This window comes from Mytilus galloprovincialis, chromosome 4 (genome assembly GCF_965363235.1).
Source record: "Mytilus galloprovincialis chromosome 4, xbMytGall1.hap1.1, whole genome shotgun sequence".
Taxonomy (NCBI): domain Eukaryota; kingdom Metazoa; phylum Mollusca; class Bivalvia; order Mytilida; family Mytilidae; genus Mytilus; species Mytilus galloprovincialis.
Window position 1 is genome coordinate 77,894,048 of NC_134841.1, and position 22,050 is coordinate 77,916,097.

Genomic DNA, 22,050 nt, shown 5'->3' on the forward strand with positions numbered 1-22,050 from the left:
TTATCTCTGACAATATGTGCAAAATGTGTTGTATAAATGACCCTTGTCTAACACCCTGTTTGGATGAAGTCAAAAGTGGGGAGCTTGGTACATAAAAGTTGAAGTCCATAATAAAGACCTCTTTAAATTTGTATAAAAAGCACTTTACAATGTCTATTGTACCTGTTTCATTTCACATAATATCTTTCTTTTCTTCTGTAGGATAGCAAGTGGTTCAAATATAGGCCTGTTGAGACCAAAATTGCATGCAAGTTTTTCACTAAAAAGGGAAAAATCTTTGTATCAGACCATACTGTCTGCAAGAAAAGTTAATTGCAAGAGTCTTTTTGTGCTCAGATTTGTTGTATCATTTCACATGAGTATAGAAATGATGAAAAAAGACACAAAATTTTATTTCTTATAGCTTCAATATGCATTTTTTAATGTAAATATGTGACATGGCCTAAATTGACCCTAAATTATTTCCAGTCTTACTTGGCCTAAGACCCTTTTAAACTAATATGATATGTTATTTGTAACTTTTCTTTCCATTTAAAGTACATTCAATACATATGTAAGGATTATTTATAACCAAAATGCTTTACAAATTCCTGGAAAATATTACATCTTCATGTAAGGCCCTCCTTCATTGAAAAACCTCAATTTCTAGGCACAGGCTCATATAAATTTGACTTTTGAATAATTATACTAAGTCTGATAAATCAAATGAGTACTCTTTTGCTTTAAGTACATGATAAATTATATATTTATAAAAATTGAACCTTTATTTTTTCATTACAAATTTTATTTATTATACTATAAGTTATTACTTTATGATATGGTAAAAAAATCAACCAAAAAAATTGATTCGGTTTGGCCCCAGATGACTTTTAAAATGTTTATATCATTGAAAAAGCTTTAAATTATCTCCCTTTGGTGCAAAAATGCCATTTTTGGAAATTTGAAATATCTTTTTTAACTCATCAGTGACCTATATTTTTTATTATTGTTTCATATAAGCTGTACATAAACTAAATAATTGTAAAATTTAAGTGATTTCTGTAATTAGGTTATTTTTTTATTTCGATATTACATCTATTTCTCCTATTAGTTCAACAGAAACGAGGCTGTGTCGCTCACCTTGGTATATGTGAATATTAAACAAAAGAAGCAGATAGATTCATGACAAAATTGTGTTTTGGTGATGGTGATGTGTTTGTACATCTTACTTTACTGAACATTCTTGCTGCTTACAATTATCTCTACTACTCTATCTATAATAAACTTGGCCCAGTACTTTCAGTGGAAAATGTTAGTAAAAATCTACAAATTTTATGAAAATTGTTAAAAATTGACTATAAAGGGCAATAACTCCTAAAGGGGTCAACTGACCATTTTGGTCATGTTGACTTATTTGTAAATCTTACTTTGCTGAACATTATTGCTGTTAACAGTTTATCTCTATCTACAATAATATTCAAGATAATAAACCAAAACAGTAAAATTTCCTTAAAATTACCAATTCAGGGGCAGCAACCCAACAACGGGTTGTCCGATTCATCTGAAAAATCAGGGCAGATAGATCTTAACCTGATGAACAATTTAACCCATGTCAGATTTGCTCTAAATGCTTTGGTTTTTGAGTTATAAGCTAAAAACCGCATTTTACCCCTATGTTCTATTTTTAGCCATGGCGGCCATGTTTTTTGATGAAATGGGAATTAAAACACAAACTTTATTCTAGATACCCTAGGAATCAATCAGATGAAGTTTGGTTTGAATTGGTTCAGTAGTTTCAGAGGAGAAGATCTTTGAAATAGTTTACGATGACGACGGATGGACGACGACGGACAGACGACAACGACGGACGCCAAGTCATGGCAAAAGCTCACATTTCCTTTTAGGAAAGGTGAGCTAAAAAAGGACATTAACAAAAATGTATGCTTCTTCGGGAGGCAGATCGTGAGCTTTAAAAATGAACGGTGACCCCATTTTTTTATTTCATTTTTCTTTCAAGTATATGATTCAGTTATTAACAAATAAAGCGAAATCCTATATTAGAAAAAAAATTTGATTTATACCCAGGAGCCCCCTTAAGGCATTTAAAAAGTAATTTTTTGCAATATTTTAATTTTTATGTTAAATAATGATACACACAAGTTAAGTTTAACTTGAGGCCATTATTATAATCATGTTTAAATGAAGTGAAACATTATTTTGTTGAATGATGGTGCACTCTAGGTACTAGTGGCGGAAGCATAAACAGTTGTTTCTTTGATACATCATAGGCTGGTCTATAAATTCAATAGGCTTAGTTGTTAATTTTTGTTTCACTCAACTGGCACTTTATTGGGTAGTGAAGCTTGACAAACAAACAAACAAACGGGTGCACAGACCAAAAAACATAATGCCCCTAGGTGGGGCTAAAAACGGCACTGGTAAAACACATTTTATCATTCAGATTGCTACTTTATACATCTAGATCAATCAGAAAACATGAAAAATGCAAAATACCTTTACAAATCAATGTTTTGACACTTCACTAGTCCACCATGGTCTTTGATTAAACTTGTTTTAAATTGATTAATCATAAAAACATAAGAAATTTTACATAGCAGAAGAAGAATCTACTTCAACCATAGGTATATAAGAAGATGTGGTATGAGACAACTCTTCATCCAAGTCACAATGTAAAAGTCTACCATTATAGGTCAAAGTACTGTCTTCAAAATGGAATGTTGGCTCACAACAAACAGCAAGCTATAAAGTTTCTCAAAAATAACTAGTATAAAACCATTCAAACATAAAAAAACAATGGTCTAATCTATATAAGAATAACCTGAGAAGCACATAAACAAACAACCACTGAACATCAGGTTGCTGACTTGGGACAGGTGCAAACAAATGCAGCAAGTTTTAATGTTTGAATAGGTACCAACCTTCGCCAATACCGGAAACAATAGTGTAACATCACAACATAGAGAGTTTGGCATGAATGTAGGTCACAAAAATGGCAGATTCACCATTGCATAAAAACAGTCACTTTAAAAATCAAAGAAAAACTTCACAAGTATAGATTATCATTTAATGGTAACCAAAAAATATTGCACATTTTGTATTTGACAGATATGTTATACTGTTAGTACACTGTACGATATTTCTCTGAAGAAAAAAGAGATCAACTCTCATTCTTCCAGGACTCTAGAAAGGATTTTGATAAAATGAATCTAGAGTAAAACAATAGTTTCAAAAATCAAAATGTCAAATGTATAGATTATCATTTTAATGGTAGCCAAAAATATTGCACATTTTGTAATTGACAGATATGTAATGCATACTTCTGTATATAGTACACTGTAAGATATTTCTCTGTAAGAAAAACAAGAGATCAACTCTCATCCTTTTCCAGGACACGAAAACTGTTTTTGATAAAATGTTGTTGGCAAGATGTAAATCATTTCTCTGAAAGAAGAGTAGTAACTCTAATCTTTCCATCCATGGCTCCAGTCAAACACATCTGAGTATCAATATTAGGGGACCAGTCTACGGTAGTTACAGAAGATGTGTGTCCCTTAACTTCCATCACTCTATTAAATAATGCATTTTCTCCAGTTTTTATCTGAAAGATAAATGATTGTTAAATATAATACCAGATTGTTTAACTTTCAAAGTTTGCATAAATTATTACTTGAATTAGTATCAGTGTTTACATTTTATGAATTCTCCTTTAACATATTTGTTTACGATATTTTTAATATATTTTTTTAAATCTAAATTTTGAATTTACAGTATTTGATTTGAATTAACAGTTGTAATTCCTTTTCAATATTTGTAGATAGATAGATAGATAATTTTATTAACCAATCATGGTGCCCAAAATTTGAGCTATACAATCAAATGAATTACAAAATAAAGCACAGAAAATGATTAGAATGATTAAAGACTTATTTAAAGTACATTTGAACAAAAAACCACATGAATACACATTTACAATAATTAACCTGATATAAACCAAGTTATTGACAAAACATAGTTGTTATGGGTGCCACTGTGACCTGGAGAAATTACATAAATCTTTATAGTTCTAGGTCTATGGGAGACAACTCCTGATCAATTTTATTTCCTATATATATATCTATATATATTTTTCTTCTATTTTTTTTTTTCAAACAACAATATTTTCTATAATTTTCTTTCGTTCTTCAAAAAGGGAGTGCAAAAAATTAGATAAGTTTGAAGTAACAAACAAATCTTCAGATGAAAGAATCCAAACAAATTTCATTTCATCAGATAATCTTGAAAATTTTTTGAATTTTGAATTTAAATTAGATAGATGTTGAGATCGAGTATCTTTTTTTACACTTTCTGTCTTCAGCTTTAATTCCAATATACCTCCCTCTTTCGATTTCAAGATCATGACAGCTAGTTCTAAATATTGTGATTATTTGCCTGTCTTTTTTTGAATTCATTTTTAAATATGGTTCAAACATAAAAATATTTTTAAATTTTCTGTAAGTTCTTAATTTATTGCCAGATTGTAAATTAGTACACTTCCCAGAATTGCTTTTGTATGTGCCTTTATGGTTCTGTTTATATAATAAAGTTGAATATCTAAGTATCTGATTAATGAATATATTTCATTATACTCGAAGCAACTTTATTCCATCAATTGTAAAGAGAAGCTAGCATGAGTAATGAGTTTCACAAATGCAGTTACTTTTCTCTTTCACACTAAAAGAAAATCTTTTACTCAATAAGTAAACTCTTTTTTTATAGCATGAGACAACACATAAACCTTTATTTTTGTATTATCATCAATCAATTATAAATGTGAAGCTTTAAACGATTGTATTTTTTAAATTGTTTTTAATCTAATTTTTAAAAGCTTTTTAAAATTGCATTTTTTTAAATGTTTTTAGTCTTGATTTTTCCCCCCCTCAAACTTCACATATTTTATAGCAAAAAATCTTTTTTGACATTCAATAAAATACTAAAATTTTTTAAATTCATGCCATGTCATGTTCTGAAAATTTTCTCAATAAACTGTACCTTGTAAAGAGATCCAGCCATTTTATCACAGGAAATCAAATACTGCCCCTCTGGGTCAAAAGCAAACAATCTCCCTTTAGGTATCTCTTTACTGGCTGCTAACCCACTAGACAGGAATGGTAGAGCAGCACCAGAGTGGAGTGGAAGTTCTCTAGACTTATCTGGTTTGTGAATGTTCCACTGATAAAACTGAAAAACAAAATCAAGAGTTGTAAATTCCATTACAGCTGAACTGACTGTGACTTGACTGTATGCGTTGCTTTCCATTTCTTGCAGTTCATTCAAAATTCTGACCCAATTGCTTTTTGTTTCATAAAACTCATCAGTTCAATGGGTCAGAGTTTTAACCAATTGCTGTAGAAAACTACAGTTAAGTTATCAAAATGCAAGGTGATAAATTAAAGCATACTTACAATCCTATACGACTATAATTTCACTTTATTGGTATTGTGAAAATGTAGCTTGAAATTTGTATGCATATTGTAATAGGTCATTCAAAAGGTGAGAAATGAGAAATACTGACCATGACCTTGCAGATTGACATTTCTACATTGTTCAAACACCAATGTTGGTTGGAGGGCACCATAAATTTACAGCATCATTAATATTCTTTAAGGAATTAAACTTCTGATCTGCCTTTGTATGTATAACATTGATAACTTTTAAAAAAGGCATTTAGTGTCCCGAAATGAAAAATATTTGGTAAACATCTTTGAACAAGTTAAATTGGGACAAATGGAAAATCTATTGACATAAAAACTTTCAAAGATGCCATATTTTGATAGCAACAATTTGTTAACAGGTAAAAAAATGTTTACCTTTTCATCTGTGCCTAAACTGTAGCACATGTTTTCATCAGAGCTAAATTGTAATGATAAAACTTCCCCATTGTGAGCCTCCCATTGTGAAATACAGTTGTTCTGCTGCATATCTACAAAATATACTCAATGTAAATAAAAAGATAAAACTATAAGCTGTAATTGATCAATTTTATATTTTAAACCAGTTCTTCATGCCTGTGAGATAGAGTTTTTGTTCATAAATTAAGGCAACAGTAGTATACCGCTTTTCAAAAGTCATAAATGGATTGAGAGAAAACAAATCCAAGTTACAAACAAAAACCGAGGGAAACACATAACTTATAAGAGAAAAAAAACTGAAACAACATAAACTTTTTTGTTTCAACAAAATTCTCAGTAAAGCAAATATAATATCACTCTGAAGAGACATGTCTTTGGTAATTGATTTTGCAACCTTTTAAATCTATTTATTAAGAGATGCATTAAAATGTCACTGCATTCTATAGAATAAAGACACATTTTACCATGGAGACTTTTTGGCATATCAAATTTGTACTTCATTGAATTTTGAAACTTATAATATTGTGTTTAACAAGATAGCAGTGCTATACTCAGTAACATTCAAAATTAATGTTCATATTATTAATTCTAATGGAAGACATACACTTTCATTTAATTCTACTTTGGTAAATCAAAACAACAAACCAAATAGCCTTATCATTCCATCAGCAGCACCAGCCAGTAGTAACTGTCCATTATGATTGTAAGAACAACAGTTGATAGCAACAGGACCAGGATCTAGATTTAACTGTTGCTGAAATAAAAAAGAAATATGTTTGTTGTACATATAGAAAGTATAGGTTAATTTTCAAATAATCTGTGCTCAGCTCTAAAATCCTCCTCCTAAGTTTTACCTCTAAATGAATATTGGATAATTTATGTATTTTACATGATACAATCCAATGATGTTTGGCATTAAACTTGTGACATTTTGTTTAGAAAATGCTTATTTTCTTATAAAAAGTTGCTTTTCAAATCAACCCTCATTACTTTGAATATTAGCCAAGACAGTGTGTCCATAGCATAGGAACTGGGTTATCTTTAAAAAAATGTACATTGGGTAAAAATATCACAGTTTTCCTTCATCATCATCCATCTCATTTAACATGTTCTAAAAGCCAAATTGTCAACACATTTTATAAGGCCTAACATGAATATCTTAAATTCTTACATTTATTTCACTTGTTATACATTAAAAAACATAACAATTAGGTGTGAGTTACTATTTATATTTCATTCTATTTGATTTTTAATTGTTATTAAATAAAGGATGCGGTAAAATTTGAAATCATTTTGTTTTTTTCTTGCTTAAGGTCCAAACTGACTGATTGTACATAATTAAACAAAATTACAGCATAAAATATATCAATCATTTTAACAATGCTGAGGTCTTACAATCATTTTCATTGTTCTAAGATCCCAGTAAGACAGCTTTCCAACTTTGCCAGTATAACCCTGTAACTCTGAACTTCCTGAAGCTGATCTAGATCTGTGAACACTTGCAGAACAAACAAAGGATCCTCCAGCTGGATTGGAACATAAGGATATAATTCTGAAATATAAAAAGGGACTTGCTAAAGACACCAGCTGATCATCAAGAATGGTCTTGCACATAAGACATTTCTTTTTAAGTAGTAAAGAAAACACATGATTCTCAATAATGGCACTATTCTAAAAGGGAGAACAAAATTACAAATATACATCCAATCATTATACTAGCTATAGATATGGATAGGGAAAAGTATCACATTATCTTGAAGTTGAACTCAGTTTTATAGATTACAAGGGTTTTAGCTTATAAATGCTGAAGATCTATTCATTGACTCATCATATAACTCTGCTATAACTAGGGGGAATATAATATGTAAAACAGTTTTTTTTTTTAAATAAAATAAAATATCCTATGCAAGACTACTTACAGCTTTAATAATCTGTGTATAACTATCACATAATGAGAAATAGTGTTTGACATTACCTTGGATAACTAGCATCTGCAGAGGCTTCATAAAACGACTTCATCTCCTTTACATCAAATAATCGTATATTTCCTGATCTGTTTCCTAGCAACAACTGGAAACAAATAATTGAAAAATCAGAAGAAGAAAAAAAAATTCTCACCATACATGAACTAAAGGCTCTAAAGAGCCTGTGTCGCTCACCTTGGTCTATGTGCATATCATAAACTAAGGACACAGATGGATTCATGACAAAATTATGTTTTGGTTATGGTGATACATTCTTGCTGCTTACAATTATCTCTATCTATAATGAACTTGGACCAGTAGTTAAAATATTTTGTAAAAATTGACAAAATTGACAAAATTTGTTAAAAATTGACTATAAAGGGCAATAACTCCTTAAGAGGTCAAATGATCATTTTGATCATGTTGACTTATTTCTAGGTCTTACTCTGCTGTACATTTTGCTGTTAACAGTTTATCTCTATCTATACTAATATTCAAGATAATAACCAAAAACTGCAAAATTTCTTTAAAATTACCAATTCAGGGGCAGCAACCAAACAACTGGTTGCCTGATTGGTCTGAAAATTTCAGGGCAGATAGACCTTGGCCTAACAAACAAATTTATCCAGTCAGATTTGCTCTAAATGCTTTGGTTTCTGAGATATGAGCCAAAAACTGCATTTTTACCCTAGGTACTATTTTTAGCCATGTCGGCCATTCTGGTTCACAGGCGGGGTCATAGGATACATTTTTTAAACTACATACCCCAATGATGATTGTGGACAAGTTTGGTAAAATTTGTCTGAAAAGTTTCAGAGGAGAAGATTTTTGTAAAAGATGGTAAAATTTTACAGAAAATTGCTAAACATTGACTATAAAGGGCAATAACTCCTTAAGGGGTCAACTGACCATTTCGATTATTGACTTTTTTTGTAAATCTTACTTTGCAGAACATTATTGATGTTTACAGTTTATCTCTATCTATAATAATATTCAAAACAAGAAGTAATTGTAACAGGATGCTGTTACGAAGTCTCCCAAACAAAGCTCCCATAACTCGCCATTCATATTTTCATTTGATTTTATTTTTTGTCCCAAGAATATATATGGCTTACCAGTAGGGATCTCCACCATTTACAAGTATTCAAACAGGAGGGGGTGGTGGTGATCCCCCAGGGAAGTTACCTACATTTCATTTGATTTGTTTTATTGTCCCCATGCACAAGAATATATATGGTTTTAGGGTGGGGATCTGGAACGTTTACAAGATAATAGCACATTCTCAAATTGAACAGGGTGGGGCGACCCCCAGGAACTTCCCTTTAATTTAATTTCATTTGTTTTATTGTCCCCTACAAGAATATATATGGTTTAGGGGTGGGGATGTTGACCGTTCACAAGTTTTCAAACAAGAGGGGGTGGGGTGACCCCCTCCAGACTTCCCTTTTATTTCATTTCATTTGTTTTATTGTCCCCTACAAGAATATATATGGTTTAGGGGTGGGGATCTGGACCGCTTAAAAGATAATAGTACATTCTCAAATTGAACGGGGTGGGGGTGACCCCCAGGAACTTCCATTTAATTTCACGTGATTTGTTTTATTGTCCCATACAAGAATATGTATGGTTTAGGGGTGGGGATGTTGACCGTTTACAAGTTTTCAAACAAGAGGGGGTGGGGTGACCCCCTAGGGACTTCCCTCTTATTTCATTTCATTTGTTTTATTGTCCCCTACAAGAATATATATGGTTTAGGGGTGGGGATGTTGACCATTTACAAGTTTTCAAACAAGAGGGGGTGGGGTGACCCCCCAGGTACTTCCCTTTAACTTCATTTCATTTGTTTTATTGTCCCCTACAAGAATATATATGGTTTAGGGGTGGGGATCTGGACCATTTACAAGATAATAGCACATTATGAAATTGAACGGGTTGGGGATGACCCCCAGGGACCTCCCTTTAATTGCATTTGATTTGTTTTATTGTCCCAATCAGGAATATATATGGTTTAGGGGTGGGGATCTGGATCGGTTACAAGATATAAGCATATTCTCAAATTGAAGGGGGTGGGGATGAACTCCCAGGGACTCCCCCTATATTTCATGTGATTTGTTTTATTGTCCTATAATCATTTCTGAAGACTGCATGTATCTACCACTTACAGTTTTCAAGTTATATTCATTTGAAATTTTTAGAAAATAAAATCCCATAGGGTTCTATAGTAAAACCCTCCCTTCTTTCTACCCCCCAAAATAGCCCTTAATAGACCCCAATGCACAAACGAAAGATTGATGGCTCACCTAGACATATTAGTCTACCATTTTACGAAATCCTAAGTCAATCTGACAAGCGGTTTTGGAGAAACGCTGCGGACAAGTTCATTTTTTAAAGTGGCGGAAGAGGAAGAGGAAGAGGAAGAGGAAGAAGAATAATAAAAATAATAAGAACTGACCAAAAACAATAAGTCTCCAAACTTTGTTTGGGAGACTTAATAATTACCAAAAACTGCAAAATGTCCTTAAAATTACCAATTCAGGGGCAGCTACCCAGCAACTGGTTGTTCGATTCATTTGAAAATTTCAGGGTAGATAGATTTTGACCTAACAAACAATTTTAACTGATGTCAATTTGCTCTAAATGCTTTGGTTTCAAAGATATAGGCCAAAATCTACATTTTACCCCTATGTTCTATTTTTAGCCATGGCAGCCATCTTGGTTAGTTGGCTGGGTCTTCGGACATATTTTTTAAACTAGATATCCCAATGATGATTTTGGCCAAGTTTGGTTAAATTTTGCCCAGTAGTTTCAGAGGAGAAGATTTTTGTAAAAGTTAACGACGACAGACATCAAGTGATGGGAAAAACTCACTTGGCCCTTTGAGCCAGGTGAGCTAAAAATGTAAATAAAATCACTGTTTTCTAAATTTGGTTCACCACCAATTCAAAATGCACATTTTCCCCAAAATATTAAAATATCCCAGTGAATAAACTACACAGAGAACAATAGCTATTGTTTTTATTCAATAAAAACTGACAAAAGTTTCAATACCTTGACCAAAAAATGACTTGATGGAAAAGTTCATTTGGTTTGCAATAAGAAGTCTTATGAACAAGTCAAGCATATCCTAGTACATTGAAGTTTTTTTACTACTGCTATAAGTGATAAAGTGACCTTTTGCTTATTATTTTTTTGATACTTTTTGATGGGTTGCTGTCTCATTGCAAATTAAATCACATCTGTCAATTTAAGAATATCAAAATTCCAATTAGTTTTTCTCTTTACTTATCTGTGTGACAAAAGAAATTTGATAAGGCTTGTTCCAGCAATTTATGTATGGGGTGGGGTTAGACTTCACTTTTTTTTTATCTCGTTGCCCATGTCTATTTCATCTTGTAACAGAATAGTACATGCTTTCAAACCCAGCATCCACAGAATAAAACATCATCTGGTGCATGTCTAATACTTTATTTCCTGGTATAGCCCTTATTGATATGACCATATTTTTTAACATATTAATACAGACGCCTACCCATCTATCTGACTTTGTTGTCCACTCAACAGAGAGGAATGCTGACTTTGACATAACAGTGGCAGCTGTAGTAGGCTGAGGACTCCAACTCCATACTCTACAAGTATGTAATACAGAAAAATCTTTAAAATTAATGCATGTGAAATATTTAATCAAGACTAACTAACAAATAGTTAAGCATAACAAAGAGGACTTATCCCTCTATAGGGTATGGTCATTTTTGTTCATTTTATCATATATGTACAAATTTTACAGAATTATTAAAATATAAGTGTTACGTTACTGGTATATTATGAGTTTCATATAAAAAGGCTTAAAGAAATTTATTACAATACTAGAACATGGTACAGAAAATTTGAACAAATGAACAATGGAAATAAAGTATCTTAAATTGTACAGTGCATTAAGTTTTAAGTTTTTTTTAAAGATTTAGTGTGACTGTGATTGGTACATACTTAACTACCCCATCGACATCTACACTTGCAATATACTGTCCTGTATTACTGAACTTGCTATAAGATATGGCTGCTCTATGTTCAATATAATCCTCCTATAAAATAAAACCAAATAGTTTTATACTGGGTAAGTATTGGGTAAATGTGCTTATATCTTTATTGGTTTTTTTTTAAATTACAATACATGTACCAAAGTTAATTTAAGCTGTAATCTTAAAGAAACTGTTTTCAAAGTTTTGAATATTTTTTTTAAATCGATTCAGCAAGGTCTTTAAATTTAGAAATTATAAAATGACTTATTCCAGTATTGTTCAAATGTTATCAATCTTTTGTCAGGTGTTGTACATTTTGTAAAACACTTTTGTTGTCCATCAGAACTTCTGGTGATAAAATTTTAAAATACCAACAAACTTTTTTTGAAATGGATCCCATTCACGCAGGAGTTGCAGTTTGTGGTTGCAAACTTAAGAAATAAGGAAATGGATAAATGTATTTTTTTTTAACTAGTTTTTGGTGATTTCTCTCCAATTTAGGATTGATGAATTCCATCAAATTAAAATATGATCTCTGTAATATAATTGTTTGAAACAGTTTTATATTCTACTTTACATAACACTCAAAGATTAAGGACGATACTTTACTTATCATAAATAGCAAACCAGAATTTAATTTGAAATTGAAGCAGACTTATGGCTTTTTCCAGTGAATTCTAAGTTATTCTTCTATATGAAGAGATGACGCTGGTGATATAACACCAAAATCCAGTCAAGTGGTTACTGTTTTTTTTCTTCAAATTCATGTTTTGGGGCATCAGAAGCAGAATGGTCTAAGTAGTCTCACTACTGTATCTCTAGCATGTCAACACAGAGGTTGTGATTTTGAATCACACATGTGGCATGTGTGCTCGACTCTTATTTTAATTGCCTAGGATAGTTAGTTTTTCTACCAAAGTAAGTCGGTTCTCTACAGGCACTCCAGCTTCCTCCACCAAGAAGAACTGGCTGGCATGAAAAAGTGTAATAGTGTTGAATGTGGCATTAAACACAAATCATTCAATCATTTTATCAATTTTTTTAAAATGTTGATCTATTCAAACATAATATATGATTGCCTATAATTGCTAACATTCACTTCACTCATTGTTTCATTGGCAATCTCCATATTTTATAAAAAATCATCATATACTACACCCCCTTATATTAATATTTATAAACGTATCATTATATAGCACATTATAGAGCCAATAACCAAAAAAGATAAATACCAGTAAAATATCAACTTTTGATATTCAAACTCACCTGGCTTAACAGTAGAAATGGACATTTATCTGTTTCATCTGAAATAAAAAAATAAAAAATCAGTTTTTCGTTTCAAAAAGTATGGTACAGTAGATATTATAGAGTATTAAGTTAAGGAGTATCATTTGATAAAGACACTCCTTAAATGTTATTGCTGAAATGTATTAGTACATGGAGTATGGTATCTATTATCCAAGGTGATATATTATTCTAAAGTAATTTATCATTAAACCCTGAAAAATGCTTTTGAGTCAAGTCATTTCCTTCTGTAAACCCAAAAAATCTGTAAGCCAATATGAAAACTATACGAAACAAGGTTTTCATAACCACATCAATATTAGCTTTGTCACACTAGGTATTTGTAGAGGAAACAGTAAATTATTATCTCAACACTTATTTTACCTGAACATTTGACATCTTTAATGGGTGGTGTTTCGGGAGCAAGTTGACTCTGTGACCTTTGATGTACTTCAGGTAAACTCTCTTCTTTCTGAACTGATGAAAATGATAGGGCATCTCCAACACTAATAGGCTAAAATATTCATTAAATATTAAAGTTACAAAGATTGTACTTTCCATTCTGACTTCATATTGATAAAATATATACTGTAAATCAACTTAATTTGGCTAGCGATTTATTTTCGCGACTTTCGCGAGTTGAAAAATAACGCAAAATTAAATCGTTCCGAATATGTATAACTTAGATTTTCCTTATCAAACTACATCAAGTTAATTAGAAAATCGCAAAATAAATCGCCGCGAAGTGGACTAGCTATGGATAAACACGAAATAAAGTATCCGCGAACAAAAGTTGGTTTACAGTAGTCAAACAATAAGTTAAGAAAATCATAATGAACGTCATGTGACAAAAAATCAACCCCTGATTGTAGACATTAGAAAACTCAGAGAATATGAGGAGCATGCAATGGTCTATTACCTTTATCTAATTGTATTTTTTACAATAGACTATGTATACAGACTACAAACAAATTCATGACAAAAATCTAATTTTTGTTGATCTTGTATTGCCTATCATTTTATTTCTGTTTTCAGTTTCACTCTCTTCTATAGTTTTTGCCAAAAACACATAAAAAGGGTAAATATAATAGTTATGTTAGGGCAATCACTCCTGTAAACAGTCTTCTAATAATTTGGGCTAAATTAAACTTAGAAGTAAATCTTGATTAGCTGATCAATTTTGCTTTTTAAAAGTGTCTATATGTCTTAGAAAATTCTAAAGATAATAGGAAAAAACACTAAAAATGGGTAAATAGTTATCAAAGGTACCAGGCTAATAATTTAGTACGCCAGACGCGCGTTTCGTCTACATAAGACTCATCAGTGACGCTCATATCAAAATATTTATAAAGCCAAACAAGTACAAAATTGAAGAGCAGTGAGTAAAAATTGTCGTTAAAGAGTACAATAAGAGGTCTTCTGACAGTTTTGATGAAAGGGAAAATCCTAGATTTCAACATTTTGAACATTTAGCTTTCTCATATCTCTTTTTTTTACTATTGATAGTACTTTTCAAAATTGTAGTTTAACCCTTTGTTGCTGTTTTTTGGCCATGTTGGCCATGTTAGTTGGCTGTAAGGGTCATCCTAATATTATTTAAACAAAATTACCCAAATGATGATTGTGGACAAGTTTGAATAGATTTGGCCGAGCAGTTTCAGAGGAGAAGATTTCTATAAAAGTTAATTAGCAACGACAACAGAAAACGGTTGCCAAGTGATGAGAAAAGCTCAATTTGCCCTGTGGGCCAGATGAGCTTTAAGGAAAAACAATTCTATTGCTTGTCTGATTACTTTAGGCTAAAATGAACAGGTCAATATATATCCTGTCAAGCATGCAAGAACTTTTTCTATAGTAGACAGTAAACCATATAACACAAGTTATGATTGTAAGTTGTATGGTAATTCTTCAATGAAGGATTGAAATGTTAAGTTCACAGTGACCTATTAATTGTGTTAAGAATACTGCTTTATCTCTTTGTTCATTCATGAATTAAGTAATGTAACTTATATCTCTTACTGTTATAATCTTCCAAATAAACTAAGATGTTAAATTTAGGTAGACAATATAGCAATGGTGTACTGACATACAATGTAAGAGGTCTCTAAACACATCAGCTCCAAATGGAGCTTTTGTTAGTAGCCATATTAATTATATGTATCAGCGGGGGAAATTGAAAGCATAGAGATATAGTATTTGCCAAGACACAAGCTGTTGGCATATACTACACTGTGGATTCATTTAATTTTGTGGGTATCAATTTTCATGGATTGCTGAACACTTGCACATTCAAGGATATTTGAATTCATGGTCTTGCCTAGCTATGTATATATGGCGTATTGAAAATATGTCATTCGTTGGAACATTTGAATTTGTGGTTCATCTGTTCCCACGAAACCCATGAAAATTGGTATTCAACGAATAATAATGAATCCACAGTATCTAATGTCATATTTAGCAAAGACAATGAAGAATGACAAGATGTTCAAAGAATGATTGACCCATTTTGGTGGAAGGCTATAATCCCCCATGGATATTCTTTAGGTTATGTGTAATGTGTACGAGGACATTATATAATTGGATCCAGACTTAATATGTGTTATTGAAGAATATGCATGCAATAGGTCATTTTTCAGACTCACAAATTTAAATAAAAAGTAAAATCACAAAAATACTGAACTTAGAGGAAGATCAATTGGGAAAGTCCATAATCACATGGTAAAATCAAATAACAAAACGCATCAAAATCGAATGGACAAAAACTGTCATATAACTGACTTGAACACATTTATTGAGTGTCTGACGTCATAAAATTTTATACGTCACATAAATTTGTCGTTCAATGTGCGTACAAACAATTTAAAAATTTTCATGGGAATGTTAGCATACAGGGTTAAATAATCAAAAGTATGTAAGAATAAATTTAAGAAATAGACCGAGATTTAAACTAGTCCAAAAGTTATATATAGAATTTATAAGAATCCAAAAATAGTTAATTCCACTACGCGATTGAATAATTTTGACGTTTGTGGTTCAACGTATATTGTAATTCATAATAGAAATATATCAAAATGACATATAATAGAACAATATCATACTGACGGGATCTTTTAAAGTACAGAGTCACGTTATAAGAACAAAAGAAATACAAAAAGTCGCAAATACAAAACAAACCACAAAAAAAATGAAAGCCAATACAAACACATTGACGAGATGTATAAGTACCGAGCCACGTGAAACGGATATCACATGAAACCATTCAACAGTAAAAGTAATATTAATAATAGAACAAAGACAAATGAAAGAACTATAAAACACGTTGTTAAGATGATACACAGCATCAGTACGAAGAATCTATACATCAAGACCATCGTGTATTATTTGAGAAGTTGATATTTGGCATAATTAAGTATTTACTCTATCAAGTCACACTTTAAGAAATTGCTAATCATCTAGCATTTTGCATTTGTACAGGTACTGATAATAACATAATCATGTTACAAAGTTTAACATTTATGAACAATAACTTTTTTCACTTCATTTTCAATAGGAAAAAAGTATAACAGTGGCGGATCCAGAACTTTTCCTAAGGGAGCGGGGCCCTCTGACTGACCTAAGGGGGGGGCTCTCCAGTCATGCTTCAGTGATTTCCTAAATAATCAACCATATTTTTCCCACGAAGGGGGGGGGGGCGGGCCCGCACCCCCCTCCCTGGATCCGCCTATGTATAAGATTCATTTCCTTTGTTGTTCAATTAAGATACAAGATATGATAACACATTTTTACATCAAAACCAAAACATATGGTGAGGGTTTGTGAAGTATAAAATTTAAGTGCCAAGGAAAGAAAAGTGTTTATCCACCTCAAAATTAAACATAAAATAATATAGTCTAATTCCCTGAAATGTAGACTGTAGTCCAGAGTGACTAAAGTTGGTAGGTAGCTGACATATCTTTAATTTACCAAAAGGTTGACATGGATGTTCAACAGTATTCAATTTGCCCTCCTTAGTGTAAACATATTTTATTAATTAAATTCAGGTAAAGTCATGAAAGTAATGTACACAAATAGGCATTTACATAATAATACAAGTAAATTAATTAATAGGATCCAGAAACAAGCTGTTAGCTTATATTAATCTGTTTCCTAATCCATTTGCCCGCCTCAACTCTGTTCAGAGTGACTTATATCAAATAATGCATTTTTTTTGCTAAACTAATAACCTTCATGTGATATTAATAAATGTATAAACATACTCTCTTTGAAAAACATTTAGAAAAAGAGGGTTTTACATATCATTATTCCCCCCTAATATACTTCAATTAAAACCAAGTTTTTGTTAAGTTACATTAATATCAGATTATTGACAATGATTAGAAGGGGTTCTATAGGAATACCTGTAAACATACCTTTTATTTGGCATAATTAAGTATTTACTCTATCAAGTCACACTTTAAAAAATTGCTAATCATCTAGCATTTTGCATTTGTACAGGTACTGATAATAACATAATCATGTTACAAAGTTTAACATTTATGAACAATAACTTTTTTCACTTCATTTTCAATAGAAAAAAAGTATAACAGTGGCGGATCCAGAACTTTTCCTAAGGGGGGGCCCTCTGACTGACCTAAGGGGGGGGGGGGCTCTCCAGTCATGCTTCAGTGATTTCCTAAACAATCAACCATATTTTTCCCACGAAAGGGGGGGGCCGGGCCCGCCCCCCCCCCCCCTGGATCCGCCTATGTATAAGATTCATTTCCTTTGTTGCTCAATTAAGATACATAATTCTTTTGCTAAGGAAGAATAGTTTTATTATCAAGAAGAACTTTAAACTGTTTACACTACTGTAATAAACTTGATCAAGATATGATAACTTAAATTGTATAAGGTGCATTTAAATCTATATATGTTATATACCTGTTCTGGTCTATTTAGTAGTCACCTGGATACAAACCAGGAAATAGAATAGCTTCAATAATGGCGTATTCTAAATCAGTTATAAGAAGCCAGATACCCATAAATTGTAATTTATGTGAAACTGAGAAGAATATCAAATGGAAATGCTTGACCTGTGGAGTTCTAATGTGCAGTACATGTAAAGATAAAATACATCTGAGAATAGCTAAGGATCATAAGGTGGTAGACATAAAGAATGTTGGGCTTCCTGTCCAAGAATTGGATTTTACAAACATAAAATGTCAAGATCATTCAAACAATCTTCTTGCCTTTTTTGTACAAATTGTGACAAACTGGTTTGCCCTACTTGTGTTTCCAAGATTCACAAGAAACATGATCTAACTGAAATAAGTGATGCATATAACTTGAAGATAGAAAAACTAAAAAATGAACAAAGTAAACTGCAAAAGGAAAAATATGAAATTACTGCGACCAAGGATCAACTGAACCAGTTTCAAAATGCTGAGAATTCAAATTATACCAAAGTAAGCGCAGATATTCTTAACCATGAGAAAGTTTTGAAGCAAGCAGTTGAAAAACATATAGAAAAACTTAGAAATGAGTTAGAGCAGAACCACAAAGCTTCTTCTAAAGTGAATGAAGAATGTATCAAAGCCTTTTCAAAAAGTGAGAGACAAATAGACGAAAAGTATAGTGATGTTAAAGATTTCATTCATACAACTGACATTTCTAAATTTTTCCAAAATGTCAACAGAATTGAGAAATCAACAGAGGTATCGGTTTCAAAACCTGAAATATCACGTAGAACAAAACTACAATTTATTCCTGGGGTGGTAACTCAGTCTAACATTGGAGTTCTACAAAGTGTAGACATACCATTACCTGAAGTAAAAGTTTCTCTCAGTGTTGTTAATCAATATCAGACTAATCTTTCTTTCATTAGTGATTTATCTCCATGTCCTGATGATTCACTGTGGATAGCTTGTAATCAAGATGAGGTGTTACGGAAAGTAAAATCTGAAGGAACCAGTCTAAAGACAATATCAACCTTCAACATCAAGGTCTATGGAATGGCAATACTTGCATCTGATGATCTACTTATTACAGTTAATAGGAAATTCAGACCACAAATAGTCAGCAGTACCACTGGTAAAGTAACAGACACTGTGTATGACATTTAGCCTGTCCATCCTACAGCCATTCATGTCACCAGAGGTTGGGTTATAGTAGGAGGTTTTAGTAATAGAAAAGGAAGAAGAGTTGTGTTTGTAATAAATAAAAATGGAGACCATGAAAATGTGTATGAACATGACCAACATAATCAACCTATATTTAATTTTCCATCCAAAATTACTATAACAAGTAATGGTAATATACATGTGTCAGACTATCATACAGATGAAGACAGTGGTAAAGTGGTAGTGTTAGGAAAGGCAGGTGATGTGATAAATATATATAAAGGGGATACAAAAATCAACAAGAAGGTGCCATTCAGACCAGAAGGAATAGCGACAACACCAAGAGACAATGTCATTGTAGCTGATATTGATACTGATACCCTCCACATACTGAACAACTCTGGTCAGCCGATAACATACATAAAGACAACAGACCATGGAATAGAAGCTGCATATTCCCTTGCCTTCTCTCAAACGGGACAGCTATATATAGGATGTTCTACACCTGAAGACAGTTCAGCCAAGGAAGCTAAGCTATATAAAGTGAATATATCAAGGTGCTAAAGTAATCCATAAACAATAAATTGGACCACTCATATGTCAAACTTATGGTCTGCCCAATTCAATGTTATATTTTAAACAGAAAAAGAACCAGATGCTCCGCAGGGCACAGCTTTATACGACCGCAGAGTTCGAACCCTAAACATTTAGGCAAGTATGGACACAACATTCAAGCTTGATACAGCTCTGAATTTGGATTGTGATTAAATAGTTGACAAAACACAGGTTTCTGACACATAATGAATGTGGTCTAAGAACTTAAAATTAAAAACTTTAAATTTTAAATTGGACATTTTTTATTATGGTCCAACATCCAAAATCAAAATACATGGTTGGATTCAGCATATCAAAGAACCCCAAGAATTCAATTTTTGATGAAATCAAATAAAGTTCCATTTTGGACCCTTTAGACCTTAATGTGGACCAATTTGATAACCGGGCCCAAACATCAAAAATTTAAATACATGGTTAGATTAAGCATATATTAAAGAACACATACATTTTTTTGTTGAAATCAAACAAAGTTTAATTTTGGACCCCGATTTGGACCAACTTGAAAACTGGGCCCATAATAAAAACTCTACATGTGTAGATTCAGCATATCAAAAAAAACAAAGATTCAATTATTGTTGAAATCAAACAACGTTTCATTTTGGACCACGATTCGACCAACTTGAAAACTGGGCCCATAATCTAAAAATCTAAGTTCATGTTTAGATTCAGCATATCAAAGAACACAAACAATTGAATTTTTGTTGAAATCAAACAAAGTTTAATTTTGGACCCCAATTTGGATCAACTTGAAAACTGGGCCCATAATCAAAAATCTAAGTACATGCTTAGATTCAGCATATCAAAGAACCCCAATGATTCAATTTTTGTTAAAATCAAACTTAGTTTAATTTTGGACCCTTTGGACCTTAATGTAGACCAATTTCAAAACGGGACCAAAAATTAAGAATCTACATACACAGTTAGATTCAGCATATCAAAGAAGAACCCCAATTATTCAATTTTTGATGAAATCAAACAAAGTTTAATTTTGGACCCTTTGGGGCCCCTTATTCCTTAACTGTTGGGACCTCAAATCTCAAAATCAATTCAAACCTTCCTTTTGTGATCATAAACCTTGTATTCAAATTTCATTGATTTCTATTTACTTATACTAAAGTTATTGTGCGAAAACCAAGAATATTGCTTATTTGGGCCCTTTTTTGGCCCCTAATTCCTAAACTGTTGGGAACAAAACTCCCAAATTCCCAACCTTCCTTTTATGGTCATTAACCTTTTGTCAAAATTTCATAGATTTCTATTTACTTAAACTAAAGTTATAGTGCTAATACCAAGAAAATGCTTATTTGGGCCCTTTTTGGCCCCTACTTCCTAAACTGTTGGGACCAAAACTCCCAAAATCAATTCCAACTTTCCTTTTGTGGTTATAAACCTTGTGTTAAAATTTCATAGATTCTATTTACTTATACTAAAGTTATAGTGCAAAAACCGAATGTCTTCGGACGACGACGACTACAGACGACGACGATGACGCCAACGTGATACCAATAGACGACCAAAATTTTTTCAATTTTTGCGGTCTTATAAAAGGAAATTCTAATTCTTAATTTTATTTATCTCTTGATATACTTTACAATATGTTATTTATCAAATGCTAATCAATCAATTCTTTAATGCCTTCTAAAACACTAGTAAATTAATACATTTTTTTTAAATGCATTGTATAATTTGTATAATCGAGAAGAGTCGTGTTAAAAAAAGGAATATCTTCTTGTGACAACTTTTTTCTGATGCATCAAAATATTAATATCAGAACTGTTTGTCAGTCAGATTTGTATCCTGTTGATTTTGTTTTTACATGTATTTAATAGCATTATTTTCAAAAGTGTATGATTTAAATATTTAATAAGATTTGAATTGTTTTTGTTGCATGTATCTACATTATTTGTTTTTACTTATTGCCTTTTTTAGTGGTATACTTGTAAAAATGAAATAACATAAATTAATATACAACAAGTAACTTATATTTTTTTAATTAAAATTTTAATTCACTAATAACAAAATCAATATTTATGCCAATAGAAACTACATTCGAAGATCTACAGTGTTGAATCGGTAACCTTTCAGAAAAGTTCATTCAAAGGATGAATATAATGTTTACCAAAATCACATCTAAATTTCAAGGCTTGGCAAACAGCGATTCTTTAGTTAATGAACAAATTTTATT

General features: G+C 31.8%; 1 protein-coding gene across 3 annotated transcripts in view; it reads right to left on the bottom strand.

Moving 5' to 3' along the window:
- Positions 1-3,050: 3,050 nt before the first annotated feature.
- Positions 3,051-22,050, bottom strand: part of LOC143073009 (WD repeat-containing protein 91-like) — a 71,526-nt gene continuing 52,526 nt past the window's right edge. The window contains exons 7-16 of one of the 3 annotated variants that reach the window (XM_076248222.1): positions 13,537-13,666; positions 13,135-13,172; positions 11,837-11,931; positions 11,382-11,478; positions 7,864-7,958; positions 7,284-7,440; positions 6,534-6,642; positions 5,847-5,959; positions 5,029-5,217; positions 3,051-3,598 (exon numbers count right to left, since the gene is read on the bottom strand). In XM_076248222.1, the coding sequence (XP_076104337.1) occupies positions 3,434-3,598; positions 5,029-5,217; positions 5,847-5,959; positions 6,534-6,642; positions 7,284-7,440; positions 7,864-7,958; positions 11,382-11,478; positions 11,837-11,931; positions 13,135-13,172; positions 13,537-13,666 (1,188 nt within the window). In that variant the 3' untranslated portion in view covers positions 3,051-3,433. The remainder of the gene's footprint in view (positions 3,599-5,028; positions 5,218-5,846; positions 5,960-6,533; positions 6,643-7,283; positions 7,441-7,863; positions 7,959-11,381; positions 11,479-11,836; positions 11,932-13,134; positions 13,173-13,536; positions 13,667-22,050) is intronic. The other 2 variants (XM_076248224.1, XM_076248223.1) reach the window with 2 other exon arrangements.